This window comes from Lepisosteus platostomus, chromosome 26 (assembly GCF_059453375.1).
Source record: "Lepisosteus platostomus isolate fLepPlt1 chromosome 26, fLepPlt1.hap1, whole genome shotgun sequence".
NCBI classification, from domain to species: domain Eukaryota; kingdom Metazoa; phylum Chordata; class Actinopteri; order Semionotiformes; family Lepisosteidae; genus Lepisosteus; species Lepisosteus platostomus.
Genome location: NC_142636.1, coordinates 10,935,688 through 10,956,665, shown reverse-complemented (window position 1 = coordinate 10,956,665; position 20,978 = coordinate 10,935,688). Strand labels below are relative to the sequence as shown.

Below are 20,978 nucleotides of genomic sequence, written 5' to 3'. Positions count from 1 at the left end.
TGTAACGTCGCGGCCCTGTCAGGTGCTGGGAAGTTAGGAGGTCTGCACGCGCGGTCTTGCAAATAGAAAAGAAATTTAATGACAATATAAAATAACGGTTGTGACTCGTTACTGGTACACACAAGAATGAGCAGGACTTGCCCGTCGTGCAGATGGCAGCAGGTCCCCCCCGCCGAGCCCAGCTCAGTCCCACCAAGAGCTCCAGGTGCGAGGGGGAAGGACAACCAGAAACAAAGGCCACACTGCAGGTGGGTCCTAGTCTTCCTCGGAGCACATCAGCGCCCCCTGCAGGTCAGTGCTGTAACTGCGACCCGCCTGATCCTGCAGATCCTGGCCTCCTGCTGGACCGTGACCTCCGGCAGCCAGGGAAGCAGGCAGTCTGCTTCTCAGAGTCTGTCGGCAAACGGCTTACAGTCCGGATTAAAGTTCTCTCCAGCTTTTTTCTTGTTGGCTAGGCCAGGCCATCGGGCTCCCAGTGCACAGCGATCTGATCCGCTCCAGGTTTTTCACTGCTGTCAAGCACACTGCGCACTGCACAGGGGGGTCTTAGACTGGGATGGAGCACACCGTAAAACCTGGAGTGGACCGGACTCCTGACCCGACTCGCGATGCGTGTGCCTGGACAGTGAAGGGGGAGAGGTCCAGAGGTCAGGGGTCAGAGTTCACAGTAAGCGTCCTCGGCACTCTGTGGATCCACAGCAGCACAGCAGCTCCTTCCCCTCCACGCTGCCGACCTCGTAGTTATAGTCCCAGGTCAGCTCTGTGCCAGCACGTATCCTCCTGGAAACAGACCAGGGGGAATCACTTCCTGTCGGCATTCCGGCCCTCAGCCATCACCCCGAGAGATGCAGCAGTCTGTCAGTGTGTCGGTGAGTGTGTCGGAGTCAGGGCAGTTTTGATCAGTGTGCGAGAGCAGTGTGAAGGCGAGTGTGAATGGTGTGTGTGAGCAATGTGTGGAGTGAGCAGAGTGCGAGAGCGAGAAGTGTGCAGGCAAGTGTGAGCAGTGTGCAGGCAAGTGTGAGCAGTGTATGAGAGCAGTGCGCAGGTGATTGTGAGCAGTGTGCAGGCAAGTGTGAGCAGTGTGCGAGAGCAGTGCGCAGGCCAGTGTGAGCAGTGTGCGAGAGCAGTGCGCAGGTGACTGTGAGCAGTGTAAGCAGTGTGTGAGAGCAGTATGCAGGCCAGTGTAAGCATTGTGTAACAGCAGTGCATAGGTGACTGTGAGCAGTGTGCGAGAGCAGTGTAAGCACTGTGTGAGAGCAGTATGCAGGCCAGTGTAAGCATTGTGTAACAGCAGTGCACAGGTGACTGTGAGCAGTGTGCGAGAGCAGTATGCAGGCCAGTATAAGCCGTGTGTAACAGCAGTGCGCAGGCGAGTGTGAGCAGAGTGCAGCTCAGTGTGAGCAGTGTGGACGGTGCATAAGAAAAGGAGTCGTACTTGCTGGCGAAGAAGGCGACCCAGGGAAAGCGCAGGTCATGCGTGTCCACGAACACGTTCTGCACGAAGAGGTTGGGGCTGCAGCTGTGCTGTAGAGGGAAGGGGAGAGAAGAAGAGGTTCAGTCTTCAGTTCGCAGCAGTAATTTTAAGTGAATTACACTTCTAAGCCACATATCTAATACTTAAGTTCAATTACACTGGATCCCTGCAGCTGCCCAGGAGGATACACGTTCTGACCCATCCAATACACTCTCCTGCGCTCCGGCATTGGAGAGTGTTTTGGAAAACTCAGAATCCCAGAGTTTCAACAGAGTCCGCTCCCCGGACACCGGACGAAGTCCAGTGTGCTGTGTTGAAACTCTGGGATTCGGGCGGCTTGGACAGAAGGAGGGGTGGGTGACAGGGGCAGGGACGAACAGGGTCCTGCGCCCCACGTACATTGAGGTAGCGGCCCAGGTTGCCCTCCAGCTTGGCGTCGATGATGTAGCACGACTCCTCGCCATCGTAGAACTGGCGCGTGTTCTTCCAGGAGGGGGTGCCATCCCCTCCACCGCCGGCTGACGTCATGGGCGTCTTTATGACCAGGCCGTGTGTAGACTTCAGAGCGAAACCACGCGTGGACTTCACTGCTACCTGCCTCTTCACAGGCCCTGCAGAGGGAGAGGAGAGCTGACTGGACCCCCACACCGCAGAGAGCCTGATCCACACACTGTACCCCCACACCGCAGAGAGCCTGATCCACACACTGTACCCCCACACCGCAGAGAGCCTGATCCACACACTGTACCCCCACACACTGTTGTGAGAGAGCCTGACACTGGGAGAGCTGAGTGTCTAGAGTATCTAGAGAGAGCAGGGACGCAGAGGGGGGTCTCACGTGTGGTGCTGTTGATGATGCTGCTGTCTTTCCGGTCTTCCTCCTCAGATCCAGAGGAGATGGTCTGAATGTCATCACTGTCATTTCCAGCACTCGGTCGTCTCAGCTTCCTGTCACCCTCGCTGTCCGAACTGGACAGAGTCATCACATCCTGATAGGGAGGGGTTAATACAGACACACTGACTGACTGGACACTCCAGTACATTAACACTGCACTGAGAGAGAGGGGTTAATACAGACACACTGACTGACTGGACACTCCAGTACATTAACACTGCACTGAGAGAGAGGGGTTCATACAGACACACTGACTGGACACTCCAGTACATTAACACTGCACTGAGAGAGAGGGGTTCATACAGACACACTGACTGGACACTCCAGTACATTAACACTGCACTGAGAGAGAGGGGTTCATACAGACACACTGACTGACTGGACACTCCAGTACATTAACACTGCACTGAGAGAGAGGGGTTCATACAGACACACTGACTGGACACTCCAGTACATTAACACTGCACTGAGAGAGAGGGGTTCATACAGACACACTGACTGGACACTCCAGTACATTAACACTGCACTGAGAGAGAGGGGTTCATACAGACACACTGACTGGACACTCCAGTACATTAACACTGCACTGAGAGAGAGGGGTTCATACAGACACACTGACTGACTGGACACTCCAGTACATTAACACTGCACTGAGAGAGAGGGGTTCATACAGACACACTGACTGACTGGACACTCCAGTACATTAACACTGCACTGAGAGAGAGGGGTTCATACAGACACACTGACTGGACACTCCAGTACATTAACACTGCCCTGAGAGAGAGGGGTTCATACAGACACACTGACTGGACACTCCAGTACATTAACACTACCCAAGGGGTTGGGCTCAGTACCGTGTTGCTGGCATCAGAGGGCTGGGGGCCTTGGCGATTTTGAAGTAGTGTCGTCTTGGTAACAGGACGTTTCACACCCTCATTTTTCACTGGACATGGATTATATCCAAACACTCGAGAGGTGTCGAGTAAGCTGAGAGGAGAGGGAGAGAGGCAGACAGGTGAGGAGAGCATCAGTCAGGGAGAGAGGCAGACAGGTGAGGAGAGCATCAGTCAGGGAGAGAGGCAGACAGGTGAGGAGAGCATCAGTCAGGGAGAGAGACAGACAGGTGAGGAGAGCATCAGTCAGGGAGAGAGGCAGACAGGTGAGGAGAGCATCAGTCAGGGAGAGAGGCAGACAGGTGAGGAGGGCATCAGTCAGGGAGAGAGGCAGACAGGTGAGGAGGGCATCAGTCAGGGAGAGAGGCAGACAGGTGAGGAGAGCATCAGTCAGGGAGAGAGGCAGACAGGTGAGGAGAGCATCAGTCAGGGAGAGAGACGGGTGTAGGAGAGAGTCAGGAAGAAGGTGAAGAGAAAGCCATTAGGCCCATCCACAGTTAATCAATTTAACTGATTAGAGTGTGCAGAGACTCACAAGCTGCTCTTCTGATCGCCAGCGTCCTGCAAGAGAAACAATGACAGTGAGACAGGAGGTGGGGCTGAGTGTCTTCACCTGTAGTCCTCGTGTCCTGACATGAGTGTGCAAAATATCTCCCTGCGCACTGGTGCTGCTCTGTGTGTGTAAATACCTCTCTGCACACTGGTGCTGCACTGTGTGTGTGTAAATATCTCCCTGTGCACTGGTGCTGCTCCGTGTGTGTGTGTAAATATCTCTCTGCGCACTGGTGCTGCTCTGTGTGTGTGTAAATATCTCGCTGAGCACTGGTGCTGCTCTGTGTGTGTGTAAATACCTCTCTGCACACTAGTGCTGCTGTGTGTGTAAATATCTCCCTGCGCACTGGTGCTGCTCCGTGTGTGTATAAATATCTCCCTGTGCACTGGTGCTGCTCTGTGTGTGTGTAAATACCTCTCTGCACACTGGTGCTGCTCTGTGTGTGTGTAAGTACCTATCTGTGCACTGGTGCTGCTCCGTGTGTGTGTGTAAGTACCTCTCTGTGCACTGGTGCTGCTCTGTGTGTGTGTAAATACCTCTCTGCGCACTGGTGCTGCTCTGTGTGTGTGTAAATACCTCTCTGCGCACTGGTGCTGCTCCGTGTGTGTGTAAATACCTCTCTGCGCACTGGTGCTGCTCCGTGTGTGTGTAAATACCTCTCTGCGCACTGGTGCTGCTCCGTGTGTGTGTAAATACCTCTCTGCGCACTGGTGCTGCTCCGTGTGTGTGTAAATACCTCTCTGCGCACTGGTGCTGCTCCGTGTGTGTGTAAATACCTCTCTGCGCACTGGTGCTGCTCCGTGTGTAAGTAAATCTCTCTCTGCGCACTGGTGCTGCTCTGTGTGTGTGTAAATACCTCTCTGCACACTAGTGCTGCTCTGTGTGTGTGTAAATACCTCTCTGCACACTGGTGCTGCTCCGTGTGTAAGTAAATCTCTCTCTGCACACTGGTGCCAGTCAGTTTGTGCCCTGGTGAGGTACCTTGTCTGTTTTGGGCTCCTTCTTGACCTCGGAGCCCTCGGCCTTGCTGCGGGTGGAGTCGTGGGAGTCCTCGTCTCCGCCGCCGCCCCCTGTGGAGCTCAGCCAGGACGCCACCTTGCTCTTGCCCGTCTCCTCGGGGACGGGCGGCTTGCTGGCCTCCTGCCCCCCCGACACGCTCAGGCCCTCCTTGCTGTCCTGGGACACGCTGCCTGGACACGGGGCGAGAGGGAGAGGGGGTCACGGGAGAGTCGGAGGGCCGGGCTGTGCCTTCGTCCCGCCCTCCTCCTCCTCCTCCTCCTCCTCCTCCTCACCTTCCTTCATGCCCCGCGTCTGCCTGCGGGTGGCGTAGCTGCGCCACACGGAGCTGGCGGTGAAGTACTCGTCCTTCACGAAGTTGTCGTCCGAGCTGTCGTCGTCCTCCTCCTCGTTGGAGTCCTCGTCCTCCTCGTCCTCCTCGTCCTCGTCCTCCTCCCCCTCGTTGGAGGAGCCCGCGTGCCCGGCGCCGTCCTCGTCCCGCTGGCCCGCCTCCCCGCCGGCGCCGCCCTCGCCCCGCCGGCCCCCCGCCCCGCCCCGGGGGCCCCCGCCCGCCCCGGCCTTCACGTCCACGCCGGAGCCCTCGGAGGAGCAGCGGGCGTCGCTCTCGTAGCCGTCCTTGAAGTTCTCCACGCTCTCGATGTGGTCCAGGTTGGCGAAGTACTCGTCGCCCATCTCCAGCCCCTCCTTGTCCGCAAAGTCGTCGGTCAGGATCTTTCCTGGAGACGGGGAGAGAGACGGAGGTGGACTTTCTCCAAGGACCCACAACCCCTCACGCTGAAGACAGAGGAGGAGGAGGAGGAGGAGGAGGGAGGGTGTTCGTGTTGTCAAAGTTAATTGAGCTCTGTCGACGCTGCTGAACAGCCACGCCCACTCCCCTTTTGCCCCACCCCACTTCCCCCCGATTTCCTGTCCACTGCCCATGCTACCCCATCCCCATTCTCTCTGATGCCCCACCCACTTTTCTGGTACCCTGCCCCCCCAACCCCCGACCCTCTGATGCTGCACCCACTCCCCTGGAGACACGGCGCTCTATCAACACTGTGAAGTAGCCCTGCCCCTCACTCCAATGCCCCGCCCACCTCCCTCCCATGGTGCTCCATCAACAGTGAAGCAGCCCCGCCCCTCTCTCCAATGCACCGCCCACCTCCCTCCCATGGTGCTCCATCAACAGTGAAGTAGCCCCGCCCATCTCCCTCCCATGGTGCTCCATCAACAGTGAAGTAGCCCCGCCCATCTCCCTCCCATGGTGCTCCATCAACAGTGAAGTAGCCCCGCCCATCTCCCTCCCATGGTGCTCCATCAACAGTGAAGTAGCCCCGCCCCTCTCCCTCCCATGGTGCTCCATCAACAGTGAAGCAGCCCCGCCCCTCTCTCCAATGCACCGCCCACCTCCCTCCCATGGTGCTCCATCAACAGTGAAGTAGCCCCGCCCATCTCCCTCCCATGGTGCTCCATCAACAGTGAAGTAGCCACGCCCCTCACTCCAATGCCCCGCCCATCTCCCTCCCATGGTGCTCCATCAACAGTGAAGTAGCCCCGCCCATCTCCCTCCCATGGTGCTCCATCAACAGTGAAGTAGCCACGCCCCTCACTCCAATGCCCCGCCCATCTCCCTCCCATGGTGCTCCATCAACAGTGAAGTAGCCCCGCCCATCTCCCTCCCATGGTGCTCCATCAACAGTGAAGTAGCCACGCCCCTCACTCCAATGCCCCGCCCATCTCCCTCCCATGGTGCTCCATCAACAGTGAAGTAGCCCCGCCCATCTCCCTCCCATGGTGCTCCATCAACAGTGAAGTAGCCCCACCCATCTCCCTCCCATGGTGCTCCATCAACAGTGAAGTAGCCCCGCCCCTCTCCCTCCCATGGTGCTCCATCAACAGTGAAGTAGCCCCGCCCCTCTCTCCAACGCCCCGCCCACCTCCCCTCCCATGGCGATCCATCAACACTGGGAAGCAGCCCCGCCCCTCCCTCCGATGCCCCGCCCCCTCCCTCTGACCTGCGTAGATGCAGACGAAGGAGCCCTTGGCCACATCGTCCAGGCAGCGGATACCCCAGCCCTTGTTCTGGGTCTTGAAGAGCTGCAGTCGAACCTGCAGCCCGTGCTGCACCAGCCGGTTGGTGCACATCTGGGGGTTGCAGCGGCAGCGGCTGTTGCACTCGTACACGCTGGGGGGAGGGGGAGAGGGGTCAGTGCCGGCCACACGGGCCACACCTGTGCACGCGGGGCGCAGAGCCAGACAGCGGGAGTGCTCACCCTGTAGGCAGACACTCCTCCAGCCGCTTGTGCTGGTATCCAGCGTTGGGGTTCACCTGTGCACCCGGGGTGCAGGCAGTGGCCTGGACAGTCAGCTGGTGGCAGGAGCACTTGGATCTGAAACCAGAGAGGACAGCACTTCAGACACCCCACAGACGCCCCGATAACGCTTCACACAGAAGCCCTGAATCCCCCATACAGACGCCCAGGTGCCTTCATGCAGCAGCCCCAAAAACCCCACACAGACACCCCAATACCCTAGTACCCCCATATAGACCCCCCTGGTACCCCACTCACATGTCCCGGCAGCCGTCCGTACAGTCGCACCCCACTGGGAAATCACAGACCCCGATACCCCCAGTCAGACGCCCCGATACCCCCAGACAGACGCCCCGTACCCCCACACAGACCCCCCTGGTACCCCGCTCACTTGTCCCGGCAGCCGTCCGTGCAGTCGCAGCCCACCAGGAAGTCGGGGCTGGTGTTGATGAAGACGCCCTTGCCCGGGATGCGCTCCTTGCTGTAGGCCACGCTGGGCGGCGGCGTCACGTCGATCTCGTTGACGCAGGACAGCGGCACGTCCTCCTTGCCCTCGGTGATGTCGCTGATGAAGTAGGAGGGCTTCTGGGGCTGGAAGCGGCGGTCCACCAGCACGTAGGGGTCCAGGCAGAACATCTCCAGGAAGATGAAGTCGCAGTGCACGGAGAAGAGGTAGCGCTCGATCTCGCTCATGCTGCGCAGGGTCAGGCCGCAGGGGGACTTGTAGTTCACGTGGAAAGACATCTGGGGGGGACGGGAGAGTCAGGGCTGTCTGGGACCACCGCAGGTGGTCAGTGCTGTCTGAGCCCAGCAGCCAGGAGCGGTCAGTGCTGTCTGAGCCCTGTGGCCCAGTGTGGTCAGTGCGGTCTGAGCCCCGTGGCCCAGTGTGGTCAGTGCTGTCTGAGCCCCGTGGCCCGGCGCGGTCAGTGCTGTCTGAGCCCCGTGGCCAGGAGCGGTCAGTGCGGTCTGAGCCCTGTGGCCCGGCGCGGTCAGTGCTGTCTGAGCCCCGTGGCCAGGAGCGGTCAGTGCGGTCTGAGCCCCGTGGCCAGGAGCGGTCAGTGCTGTCTGAGCCCCGTGGCCAGGCGCGGTCAGTGCTGTCTGAGCCCCGTGGCCAGGAGCGGTCAGTGCGGTCTGAGCCCCGTGGCCAGGAGCGGTCAGTGCGGTCTGAGCCCCGTGGCCCGGCGCGGTCAGTGCGGTCTGAGCCCTGTGGCCCAGCGTGGTCAGTGCGGTCTGAACCCTGTGGCCCAGCGTGGTCAGTGCGGTCTGAGCCCTGTGGCCAGGCGCGGTCAGTGCTGTCTGAGCCCTGTGGCCAGGCGCGGTCAGTGCTGTCTGAGCCCTGTGGCCAGGAGCGGTCAGTGCTGTCTGAGCCCCGTGGCCAGGAGCGGTCAGTGCTGTCTGAGCCCCGTGGCCAGGAGCGGTCAGTGCTGTCTGAGCCCCGTGGCCCGGCGCGGTCAGTGCGGTCCGAGCCCTGTGGCCAGGAGTGGTCAGTGCGGTCTGAGCCCCGTGGCCAGGAGCGGTCAGTGCTGTCTGAGCCCCGTGGCCCGGCGCGGTCAGTGCATGAGCCCTGTGGCCCGGCGCGGTCAGTACGGTCTGAGCCCTGTGGCCCGGCGCGGTCAGTGCGGTCTGAGCCCTGTGGCCAGGAGCGGTCAGTGCGGTCTGAGCCCTGTGGCCAGGCGCGGTCAGTGGGGTCTGAGCCCTGTGGCCAGGCGCGGTCAGTGGGGTCTGAGCCCTGTGGCCAGGAGGGGTCAGTGGGGTCCGAGCCCCGTGGCCAGGCGCGGTCAGTGCGGTCCGAGCCCTGTGGCCAGGCGCGGTCAGTGCTGTCTGAGCCCCGTGGCCAGGAGCGGTCAGTGCTGTCTGAGCCCCGTGGCCAGGCGCGGTCAGTGCTGTCTGAGCCCTGTGGCCAGGCGCGGTCAGTGCTGTCTGAGCCCTGTGGCCAGGAGCGGTCAGTGCGGTCCGAGCCCCGTGGCCAGGCGCGGTCAGTGCGGTCTGAGCCCTGTGGCCAGGAGCGGTCAGTGCGGTCTGAGCCCTGTACCTTCCGGTTGACCCGGCGCCGGCAGGTCATCCTGCGGAAGCCGTACAGCAGCGGGATGAGCAGCGGGTTGCGGCCCCGGAACTGGTCGGGCCGCAGCCGGTCCAGGCAGGCCGGCGAGCAGGCGTGGGGCACGTAGAACAGCTTCTCGCTGGGCGCCTGGTAGGACGGCTCCTGGGGCACGCGCTCCGACATGGCGTGGTAGACCTGGGGGGCCACCGCGGGGGCCTGGGGGGCCGGCGCGGGGGCGGGGACGAGGACCGGGGCCAGGGCGGGGGCGGGGGCGGGGGCGGGGGCCAGCGCTGGGCCCGGCACCATGACAGGGAGCGGAACCAGGGTCTGGGCGGGGGGCAGAGCCGTCAGGGTCTGGGTGAGGGGGCCGCTGGTGTGCAGCACGTAGTACCTGCAGGGGACAGACGCAGACAGACGCCGTTACAACATCGGCCCCCGCGTACAGATCTGGCTGCAGACATTTCACAGTGCAATCCAAGCCACTGGTGAAGTGTGGGGTCCTGTCACACCCATAGAAACTCTGCACACACAGCCCTGTAACAAACACCCCCATGTGCAGAGACAAACTCTGAGCTAGATACAGAGGGACAGGAGGGAGAGAGGGATACAGAGGGTGAGAAGAGAAGGAGGGAGGGATACAGAGGGAGAGGGGAGATGGAGGGATAGAGAAGGATGGAGAGAGGGATACAGAGGGAGAGGGGAGATAGAGGGATACAGAAGGATGGAGAGAGGGATACAGAGGGAGAGGGGAGATAGAGGGATACAGAAGGATGGAGAGAGGGATACAGAGGGTGAGGAGAGAAGGAGGGAGGGATACAGAGGGAGAGGGGAGATGGAGGGATACAGAAGAAGGGAGGGAGGGATACAGAGGGAGAGGGGAGATGGAGGGATACAGAAGGAGGGAGAGAGGGATACAGAGGGTGAGAAGAGAAGGAGGGAGGGATACAGAGGGAGAGGGGAGATGGAGGGATACAGAAGGAGGGAGGGAGGGATACAGAGGGTGAGGAGAGATGGAGGGAGGGATACAGAGGGAGAGGGGAGATGGAGGGATACAGAAGGATGGAGAGAGGGATACAGAGGGAGAGGGGAGATGGAGGGATACAGAGGGGGAGGGAGAGATACACAGAAGGAGGGAGGGAGGGATACAGAGGGCGAGAAGAGAGGGAGAGAGGGATACAGAGGGAGAGGGGAGATGGAGGGATACAGAGGGGGAGGGAGAGATACACAGAAGGAGGGAGGGAGGGATACAGAGGGCGAGAAGAGAGGGAGAGAGGGATACAGAGGGAGAGGGGAGATGGAGGGATACAGAGGGGGAGGGAGAGATACACAGAAGGAGGGAGGGAGGGATACAGAGGGCGAGAAGAGAGGGAGAGAGGGATACAGAGGGGGGGGAGAGCGAGAGAAGAGACAGTGGTGTAGTGTCCTGGCTGTCCAGGGGCTGGGAGACAGACGGAGAGGAGTCGCACCCGGGCTGGATGAGGGTGGTGGCGATGGTCTGGGGGGGCCGGCTGGGCGCGGCGGCGGGGGTCCCGGCGTCGCTGGGCGCGGGGGTGCTGCTGCTGGGCCGGGGCGAGATGTAGGGAGAGGTGCTCTTCTTGGCCACCTGCTGCTTCGGGCGGGTCTGGGACTGGCCCGAGTGCTGGCTGTCCGGACTCCTGGACACAGAGGGGCGCAGCGTCACTACAGAGCCCCACGGACACAGAGCCCCACGGACACAGAGCCCCACACAGAGCCCCACACAGAGCCCCACACAGAGCCCCACACAGAGCCCCACACAGAGCCCCACACAGAGCCCCACACAGAGCCCCACACAGGCAGGACGCCAGGGACACAGGCAGGACATAGAGCCCGACACAAGCAGGACGCCAGGGACACAGAGCCCGACACAAGCAGGACGCCAGGGACACAGACAGGGCGCCAGGGACACAGGGAAGACAGAGACCCGGCCAGGAGGTCTTCGCACTGCTGTACTCACTCGGACCGGGCAGGCTGGGCAGCAGCGGAGTCCACCTTGGGCGGGGGGCGAGCACCTGGGACGACCACAGCTGGGGCCGGAGCCGGGGTCTTGGGGCTGCTGGCCTCCTTGGTGTACTGAACCACAGGGCCCTTGGTCCGGACAGCACCTTCCGGGGCAAGCAGAGCACAGCTCACAGTCCTGAGAGGCCCAGCCACACCCACACACCACCCTGCGACCCACTCTGGGAGCGCTCCTCTCCGACACACAGCCCCAGAGGGACCGCGGGCTCCTCTCCTCTCCGACACCCCCCCCCCAACCGCCCCACTTACCCATGTTGGGCCGGGTTCTCTGCACCCCGGCCTGCTTCTTCTCCTGGAACATGGCGGTGTTCATCTTGAGGTTGAACATGGGTTCGAGCCGCGTGGAGCCGCGGTAGATCCACTCACTGCGCTTGTCGTCCTGGAAGACAGCGAGAGGGACAGTCACTCTCCAGGGCACTGGACACACGGCCCACCGCACTGCCCCAGGGCACTGGACACATGCCCCAGGGCACTGGACACATGCCCCACCGCACTGCCCCAGGGCACTGGACACATGCCCCACCGCACTGCCCCAGGGCACTGGACACATGCCCCACCGCACTGGACACATGCCCCACCGCACCGCCCCACCGCACTGGACACATGCCCCACCGCACTGCCCCAGGGCACTGGACACATGCCCCACCGCACTGGACACATGCCCCGCCGCACTGGACACATGCCCCACCGCACTGGACACATGCCCCGCCGCACTGGACACATGCCCCACCGCACCGCCCCACCGCACTGGACACATGCCCCACCGCACCGCCCCACCGCACTGGACACATGCCCCAGGGCACTGGACACATGCCCCACCGCACCGCCCCACCGCACTGGACACATGCCCCACCGCACTGGACACATGCCCCACCGCACTGGACACATGCCCCACCGCACTGGACACATGCCCCGCCGCACTGGACACATGCCCCACCGCACTGGACACATGCCCCAGGGCACTGGACACATGCCCCACCGCACTGGACACATGCCCCAGGGCACTGGACACATGCCCCAGGGCACTGGACACATGCCCCACCGCACTGCCCCAGGGCACTGGACACATGCCCCACCGCACTGGACACATGCCCCACCGCACTGGACACATGCCCCACCGCACCGCCCCAGATGCCCCACCGCACTGCCCCAGGGGTACTCTGCCGCTCACCAGGAAGAGGATCTTGACCAGGCTGCCGTCCACTTCCTCCACGCGGGACTTCCACCACGTGCCCTCCCACTCCGTCTTGATCAGCTGACCCGCTTTGAGCAGCACCATTGGCCGGTTGGGGTAGGCGGTGATGTACTCCTCGATGAAGTCGCGGCAGGAGGAGTCCTCGATGTCCTCCCACGTCTTCTTCACTGGGACAGCAGACGGACAGGAAGGGGGTGAGAGACCAGGCGGGCAAGCACAGACAGAGAGGGGACACAGACTGGCAGAGGACAGGGAGCGACAGACACAGAGAGGACAGGGAGAGGACACAGATGGACGGACATGGGGGGACAGACAGAGAGAGGACACAGACTGGCAGAGGACAGGGAGCGACAGACACAGAGAGGACAGGGAGAGGACACAGATAGACGGACACGGAGCGACAGACAGAGAGAGGACACAGACTGGCAGAGGACAGGGAGAGACAGACACAGAGAGGACAGGGAGAGGACACAGACTGGCAGAGGACAGGGAGCGACAGACACAGAGAGGACAGGGAGCGACAGACACAGAGAGGACAGGGAGAGACAAGGAGAAGCAGCTGTATCTTACAGGGCCTGCAGACAGGGTAGAGCTCAGGGAGGCTGACGTAGGAGGCGTATCCGTCATCAAAGAAGATGAGAAACCTGGAAAACACAACCAACTAACCAGTGACACTGCCACTCCTCCCGTCTCCCCACACTGCCCCCCACAGGGCAGCCGGCGCCTCCCGTCTCCCCACACTGCCCCCCGCAGGGCAGCCGACGCCTCCCGTCTCCCCACACTGCCCCCCGCAGGCCAGCCGACGCCTCCCGTCTCCCCACACTGCCCCCCGCAGGCCAGCCGACGCCTCCCGTCTCACCACACTGCCCCCCGCAGGGCAGCCGACGCCTCCCGTCTCCCCACACTGCCCCCCGCAGGGCAGCCGACGCCTCCCGTCTCCCCACACTGCCCCCCGCAGGGCAGCCGACGCCTCCCGTCTCCCCACACTGCCCCCCGCAGGGCAGCCGACGCCTCCCGTCTCCCCACACTGCCCCCCGCAGGGCAGCCGACGCCTCCCGTCTCCCCACACTGCCCCCCGCAGGCCAGCCGACGCCTCCCGTCTCCCCACACTGCCCCCCGCAGGCCAGCCGACGCCTCCCGTCTCTCCACACTGCCCCCCGCAGGGCAGCCGACGCCTCCCGTCTCCCCACACTGCCCCCCGCAGGGCAGCCGACGCCTCCCGTCTCCCCACACTGCCCCCCGCAGGCCAGCCGACGCCTCCCGTCTCCCCACACTGCCCCCCGCAGGCCAGCCGACGCCTCCCGTCTCCCCACACTGCCCCCCGCAGGGCAGCCGACGCCTCCCGTCTCTCCACACTGCCCCCCGCAGGGCAGCCGACGCCTCCCGTCTCCCCACACTGCCCCCCGCAGGCCAGCCGACGCCTCCCGTCTCCCCACACTGCCCCCCGCAGGCCAGCCGACGCCTCCCGTCTCCCCACACTGCCCCCCGCAGGGCAGCCGACGCCTCCCGTCTCCCCACACTGCCCCCCGCAGGGCTGCGGACTCCTCCCGTCTCCCCACACTGCCCCCCGCAGGCCAGCCGACGCCTCCCGTCTCCCCACACTGCCCCCCGCAGGCCAGCCGACGCCTCCCGTCTCCCCACACTGCCCCCCGCAGGGCAGCCGACGCCTCCCGTCTCCCCACACTGCCCCCCGCAGGGCGGCGGACTCCTCCCCACACTGCCCCCCGCAGGCCAGCCGACGCCTCCCGTCTCCCCACACTGCCCCCCGCAGGGCAGCCGACGCCTCCCGTCTCCCCACACTGCCCCCCGCAGGGCAGCCGACGCCTCCCGTCTCCCCACACTGCCCCCCGCAGGGCAGCCGACGCCTCCCGTCTCCCCACACTGCCCCCCGCAGGGCAGCCGACGCCTCCCGTCTCCCCACACTGCCCCCCACAGGGCAGCCGACGCCTCCCGTCTCCCCACACTGCCCCCCGCAGGCCAGCTGACGCCTCCCGTCTCTCCACACTGCCCCCCGCAGGCCAGCCGACGCCTCCCGTCTCTCCACACTGCCCCCCGCAGGGCAGCCGACGCCTCCCGTCTCTCCACACTGCCCCCCGCAGGGCAGCCGACGCCTCCCGTCTCCCCACACTGCCCCCCGCAGGGCAGCCGACGCCTCCCGTCTCCCCACACTGCCCCCCGCAGGGCGGCGGACTCCTCCCCACACTGCCCCCCGCAGGCCAGCCGACGCCTCCCGTCTCCCCACACTGCCCCCCGCAGGCCAGCCGACGCCTCCCGTCTCCCCACACTGCCCCCCGCAGGGCAGCCGACGCCTCCCGTCTCTCCACACTGCCCCCCACAGGGCAGCCGACGCCTCCCGTCTCCCCACACTGCCCCCCGCAGGCCAGCCGACGCCTCCCGTCTCCCCACACTGCCCCCCGCAGGCCAGCCGACGCCTCCCGTCTCCCCACACTGCCCCCCGCAGGGCAGCCGACGCCTCCCGTCTCCCCACACTGCCCCCCCGCAGGGCGGCGGACTCCTCCCGTCTCCCCACACTGCCCCCCGCAGGCCAGCCGACGCCTCCCGTCTCCCCACACTGCCCCCCGCAGGCCAGCCGACGCCTCCCGTCTCCCCACACTGCCCCCCGCAGGGCAGCCGACGCCTCCCGTCTCCCCACACTGCCCCCCGCAGGGCGGCGGACTCCTCCCCACACTGCCCCCCGCAGGCCAGCCGACGCCTCCCGTCTCCCCACACTGCCCCCCGCAGGCCAGCCGACGCCTCCCGTCTCCCCACACTGCCCCCCACAGGGCAGCCGACGCCTCCCGTCTCCCCACACTGCCCCCCGCAGGCCAGCCGACGCCTCCCGTCTCCCCACACTGCCCCCCGCAGGCCAGCCGACGCCTCCCGTCTCCCCACACTCACCTCATCCTGTTCTTGCTGTTGGGCATCTCGGCCACAATGCCGGCGTACAGCCACACCTGGTTGCCATCCTTGTACTTGGCGACGACGCGGGCGCCCACAAACAGCTTGTCCAGGGTGGGGTGGTAGTCGAAGGCGATGTGGTTCCCCGACAGCAGGCTCTTGCCCTTGTTGTCGAACTTCACCTTGTACTTGAAGCTGGCGCCTGAGGACAGGGGGCAGAGCAGCGAGCGGTCAGCTGGCGGTCGTGTTAACCCCAGACCCCACCCTAACCACAGGCGTGGCCAGGACTCGTCCGAGTGTAGACACAGGATCCATCCGAGCATCTGTCCCAGAGCCATCCGAGCGCCCGGCCCGGATTCCCCAAGTGTCGGCACCGGATTTGTCGGAGCTCCCGTCCCGGATTCCTCCGAGAGCCTGCCCCGAATTAATCCGAGAGCCCGTCCCGGGGTCGTCCGAGCGCCCGTCCCGGGGTCGTCCGAGGGCCCGTCCCGGGGTCGTCCGAGGGCCCGTCCCGGGGTCGTCCGAGCGCCCGTCCCGGGGTCGTCCGAGCGCCCGTCCCGGATTCCTCCGAGAGCCCATCCCAGATTTGCCCAACATCGGATTCCTCCGAGAGCCCATCCCAGATTTGTCCGGATTCGTCCGAGGGCACATCCCTGATTCATCCAAGAGCCCGCCCCCCAAAAATTCATCCGACATCGGATTCGTCCGAGAGCCTGCCCCGAATTCATCCGCCATCGGATTCGGCTGAGCGTCGGGCCCGGATTCGTCCCACATCAAATTAATCCGAGCACCGGCTCCGGAGTCGTCCGAGCGCCGGCCCCCGACTCACCCACGGGGTTGATGGCGATCAGCACCCCCCTGTGCCAGGTCTTGGTCCTCTTCTTGCCCAGGATCCTCATGTTGAGCACCAGCTCGCCGCTCCTATTGTCCGCGCCTGCCTGCTGCACCGGCGCGCCGCGCGAGCCGGAGGCCGAGGCCGGCTGGGCCGACGCCTTACTGGCCGATGTGTCTGGGTGGAGAGGGGTCAGGAGGTCAGACTCCAAAGGGCGCAGGAGAGCTACACTGTCACCCCGACTCGGAGCCCCGCCAGACACCACCACACCCGTCTCTGTCTCGCGTCTCAGAGCCCCGCCAGACACCACCACACCCGACTCAGAGCCCCGCCAGACACCACCACACCCGACTCAGAGCCCCGCCAGACACCACCACACCCGACTCAGAGCCCCGCCAGACACCACCACACCTGTCTCTGTCTCCCGTCTCGGAGCCCCGACAGACACCACCACACCTGTCTCTGTCTCCCGTCTCGGAGCCCCGACAGACACCACCACACCTGTCTCTGTCTCCCGTCTCGGAGCCCCGACAGACACCACCACACCTGTCTCTGTCTCCCGTCTCGGAGCCCCGACAGACACCACCACACCTGTCTCTGTCTCCCGTCTCGGAGCCCCGACAGACACCACCACACCTGTCTCTGTCTCCCGTCTCGGAGCCCCGACAGACATCACCACACCCGACTCAGAGCCCCGCCAGACATCACCACACCCGACTCAGAGCCCCGCCAGACACCACCACACCCGTCTCTGTCTCCCGTCTCGGAGCCCCGACACACAGCACCACACCTGTCTCTGTCTCCTGTCTCGGAGCCCCGACAGACACCACCACACCTGTCTCTGTCTCCAGTCTCTGAGCCCTGGAAGACATCAGGCACCACCCCACCTGTCTCACAATGCTGACAGACACTATCAAACCTGTCTCCAGTCTCACAGCCCTCAGCCCCGCCCCGAGGCCGGACAGACACTGACCCCTGCTGGAGGAACGCAGTAGTGTCGAGGGCAGCGCAGGCGCAGTCTTCTTGGACATGGTCTCGGCCAGCTTCTGCACATCCTGAGACGATTTCTTCAAGGCTGCCGCTGCGTCATCAAACTAGAGACAGACAGAGAGATTTATCTGGGGAAGAATCACACCACACAGCCTGATACTGTACAGGACACACACACAGCCTCAGAGCACACAGCCTGATACTGTACAGCACACACACACAGCCTGATACTGTACAGCACACACACACAGCCTCAGAGCACACAGCCTGATACTGTACAGCACACAGCCCAATACTGTACAACACACACAGCCCAAAACTATACAGGACACACACACAGCCTCAGAGCACACAGCACGATATTGTACAGGGCACACACACAGCCTCACTCTGTTTAGACAGCACAGAGAAGAGAACAGGAGACTATGGACACAGCAGGAGGAGAAAGAGTGACCAGACACTCACTGTGGAATCCTTGACGGGGGTGGTCACTTTCTTGGCTGGAGAGGTGACATTCGGGTGGGCCGGAGTGACTGTGATGGAGGGACAGGAAAGGAGATCAATATGGAATTTATACAGCTCAAGGACGTACCTGTATCAGTGTGCGTCGGCTGCAAAGGAACAAGTAAAGGTTTATTCCTGCTGAAAAGAGAAGCAAGGAAAAACGTTTCGGCTGAGGAGCCTTCTTCACACCCGAAACAGAAACGTTTCTTTTCTTTTCTTTTCAGCATGGAATAAACCTTTACTTGTTTCTTTGAATTTATATAGTGCCCTGCACACAGAAACAACAGGCGTGGGATGATTCTTCACGCTAAATATTCCTGAGCCTTGAAGAGGCAGACACCGGACAGGCGCCTGACCTCTGGTTTAATACAGCTGGACACCAGACTGGTGCCTGACCTCTGGTTTAATACAGCTGGACACCAGCAGGCGCCTGTCCAGGCAACTCAGATTGTGCAGCTCATGGGAGGCTGTGCTCTGGGATCCTCTGGTGTGAAAGGCGCTATATAAGAGGGAAGGAATTCGTATTCAACACGTACTGCATCCCACAGCCACAACATCATCGTCGTCGTCATCATCATCGATCTCGATGACCTCAGAGGGCCTGAGGGCCAGACGATCCCCCTGATCATCGTCCGAGCTGCTGTCGCGGTACGTCAGACCCATGCTGGAGTAGAGGTCTCGAACCAGGCCCTCACATTCCTGCATCGACCTGGGGGGACACCACAGGACTGGTCACTCACTGACCACATTGACCACTGGACACACCACAAGGCCAGTCATTGGCCACACTGTCCTCAGAACAAGCAGAGAGACCTGTCACTCACTGTCCTCAGAACAGGACACCCCCTGACAGCGCTGCCCCGGGGACAGGACACCCCCTGACAGCGCTGCCCCGGGGACAGGACACCCCCTGACAGCGCTGCCCCGGGGACAGGACACCCCCTGACCGCGCTGCCCCGGGGACAGGACACCCCCTGACCGCGCTGCCCCGGGGACAGGTCACCCCCTGACCGCGCTGCCCCGGGGACAGGTCACCCCCTGACCGCGCTGCCCCGGGGACAGGTCACCCCCCGACCGCGCTGCCCTGGGGACAGGTCACCCCCCGACCGCGCTGCCCCGGGGACAGGTCACCCCCTGACCGCGCTGCCCTGGGGACAGGTCACCCCCTGACCGCGCTGCCCTGGGGACAGGTCACTCACTGGAAGGCGGTGTCGAAGAGCCGGTCCACGCGCGACACCTCCGCCTCCCTCTGCTGCACCTGGCGCTCCAGCTGCTCCAGCTCGGCCGTCTTCCTGGCCACAGCCTCGCTCCTGAGGATCTCCTCCCGGACCCACTGCCGCAGCTCGTCCAGGGACACACCCAGCTCCTCCTGCAGCTCCTGCTCCATCTCCACCTCGTCCATCTGCAGCAGCGGACACACAGCACCGAGACACACTGCACTGAGAGAGAGGGGTTCATACAGACACACCGACTGACTGGACACTCCAGTACATTAACACTGCACTGAGAGAGAGGGGTTCATACAGACACACTGACTGACTGGACACTCCAGTACATTAACACTGCACTGAGAGAGAGGGGTTCATACAGACACACTGACTGGACACTCCAGTACATTAACACTGCACTGAGAGAGAGGGGTTCATACAGACACACCAACTGACTGGACACTCCAGTACATTAACACTGCACTGAGAGAGAGGGGTTCATACAGACACACTGACAGACTGGACACTCCAGTACATTAACACTGCACTGAGAGAGAGAGGGGGGTTAATACACACACTGACTGGACACTCCAGTACATTAACACTGCACTGAGAGAGAGAGGGGTTAATACAGACACACTGACTGGACACTCCAGTACATTAACACTGCACTGAGAGAGAGGGGTTCATACAGACACACTGACTGGACACTCCAGTACATTAACACTGCACTGAGAGAGAGGGGTTCATACAGACACACTGACTGACTGGACACTCCAGTACATTAACACTGCACTGAGAGAGAGGGGTTCATACAGACACACTGACTGGACACTCCAGTACATTAACACTGCACTGAGAGAGAGGGGTTAATACAGACACACTGACTGGACACTCCAGTACATTAACACTGCACTGAGAGAGAGGTACACTGCTGTGAGTGCAACATTGTAAGAAAACTACAGTCCCCTTTACCCCAAAGGAATCCAAAAGACACTGGTGTTGACACCCCACTCTGACAGTGTCCTGGGATCTGTAGTGACCAGTAGTCAGGACACCAGGGTCAACACCCCACTCTTACTGACAGTGTCCTGGGGTCTGTAGTGACCAGCAGGACTTCTGTTTAACATTAATACCGAAGGAGTACACCTCCTACTGCTGAGTATCTGACCTAGAGATGAGTACACATGTTACGTGATGTGGCGACCTTGTGGCTGCAGGACAGAGGTCCTACAGTGTTCTTGGGCTTCGGACACCGGACTATAGCAGAAACCTACACAGCGAACGTTTTCAGGTGTTCAATGATGTTACGCGTAGAGCAGAACTAATTTTACACAAAAGGTTGTTGAAGTTCGTTGAGATCACTACTAACCTCACGCACGTTTTCAATTTTCCACACTTTTAGAATTAGCAGCAGCTTCGACTGCGGGACGAGACGAAACGAGGGGTACTGATTTAGATCCAAAACCTTTGCGGAAGGAAGACTTCAAAATATAAATGTATTTTAAAAACATCTCGTCATCTGCATTGAGCACCTCCATTGAAGGCGATGAAGGCGGTGTTACTGCGGCAAATGAACGTCATGGGCAATGTAGTTTTTTATCTCCCGCAATTCTTTAAATACGAAGGAGAGTTACGACGAAGAAAACATCAACTCCCAGCATACCATGCGCTGCGCTCGCAGGGCGCGCGGGTCTGACGTAAGGTGAGGGCGAATTTAAAACACCTCATCGCGTTCTTTTAATTTCTCACAAAAAAAACTATAGTTACATATTTGTGATTATATGCAGTAAATATGAGAGTAAGGGGTTATCTTTACGAAATAAACGTTGTTACCGAAAGCCATAATTTGGACAAATTTAGCTGTAAGCATTCGCTCTTTATCGCAGATGTCCCCTCTCTACAAAACGACGTCTGCCCACCTGAGAAATTAACGACAAACGACTCCGGTTTTAACCAGAATTACCTCTCCTTCCAAGGCGTTTCGCCGGTAGAGGGTCACTGTAGATATTACTCTTTCGCTATTTCATAAAGAAATTTTTGAGCCAGATTCCAGTCTCCGAGCTTGTCTCCCTTTCTCCCCCTTCCCAGAGAGAGTCCATGAGGGAACACGCCCACTGCAGTCGTCGCCACGCCCCCAGACCTAA

General features: G+C 61.8%; 1 protein-coding gene across 5 annotated transcripts; it reads right to left on the bottom strand.

The window, feature by feature from the left end:
- Positions 1-56: 56 nt before the first annotated feature.
- Positions 57-20,950, bottom strand: setdb1a (SET domain bifurcated histone lysine methyltransferase 1a). Of its 5 annotated transcripts, none has more exons than XM_088620610.1 (24): positions 20,798-20,950; positions 18,823-19,025; positions 18,160-18,332; positions 17,585-17,652; positions 17,103-17,223; positions 16,127-16,306; positions 15,298-15,499; positions 12,970-13,043; positions 12,376-12,566; positions 11,454-11,583; positions 11,143-11,290; positions 10,634-10,822; positions 9,159-9,558; positions 7,518-7,870; positions 7,088-7,204; positions 6,830-6,999; positions 5,108-5,548; positions 4,797-5,005; positions 3,798-3,823; positions 3,224-3,356; positions 2,313-2,463; positions 1,874-2,085; positions 1,436-1,524; positions 57-780 (listed from the first exon to the last, which is right to left on the bottom strand). In XM_088620610.1, the coding sequence occupies exons 2-24, from the start codon at positions 19,023-19,025 to the stop codon at positions 663-665; spliced, it is 4,098 nt and encodes a 1,365-aa protein (XP_088476736.1). In that variant the 5' UTR covers positions 20,798-20,950; the 3' UTR covers positions 57-662. The 5 variants fall into 5 exon arrangements, with proteins under 5 accessions (XP_088476736.1, XP_088476737.1, XP_088476738.1 ...); XM_088620611.1 differs by having other exon boundaries at positions 18,823-19,062; positions 20,798-20,936; XM_088620612.1 differs by having other exon boundaries at positions 18,823-19,057; positions 20,798-20,933.
- Positions 20,951-20,978: the final 28 nt, after the last annotated feature.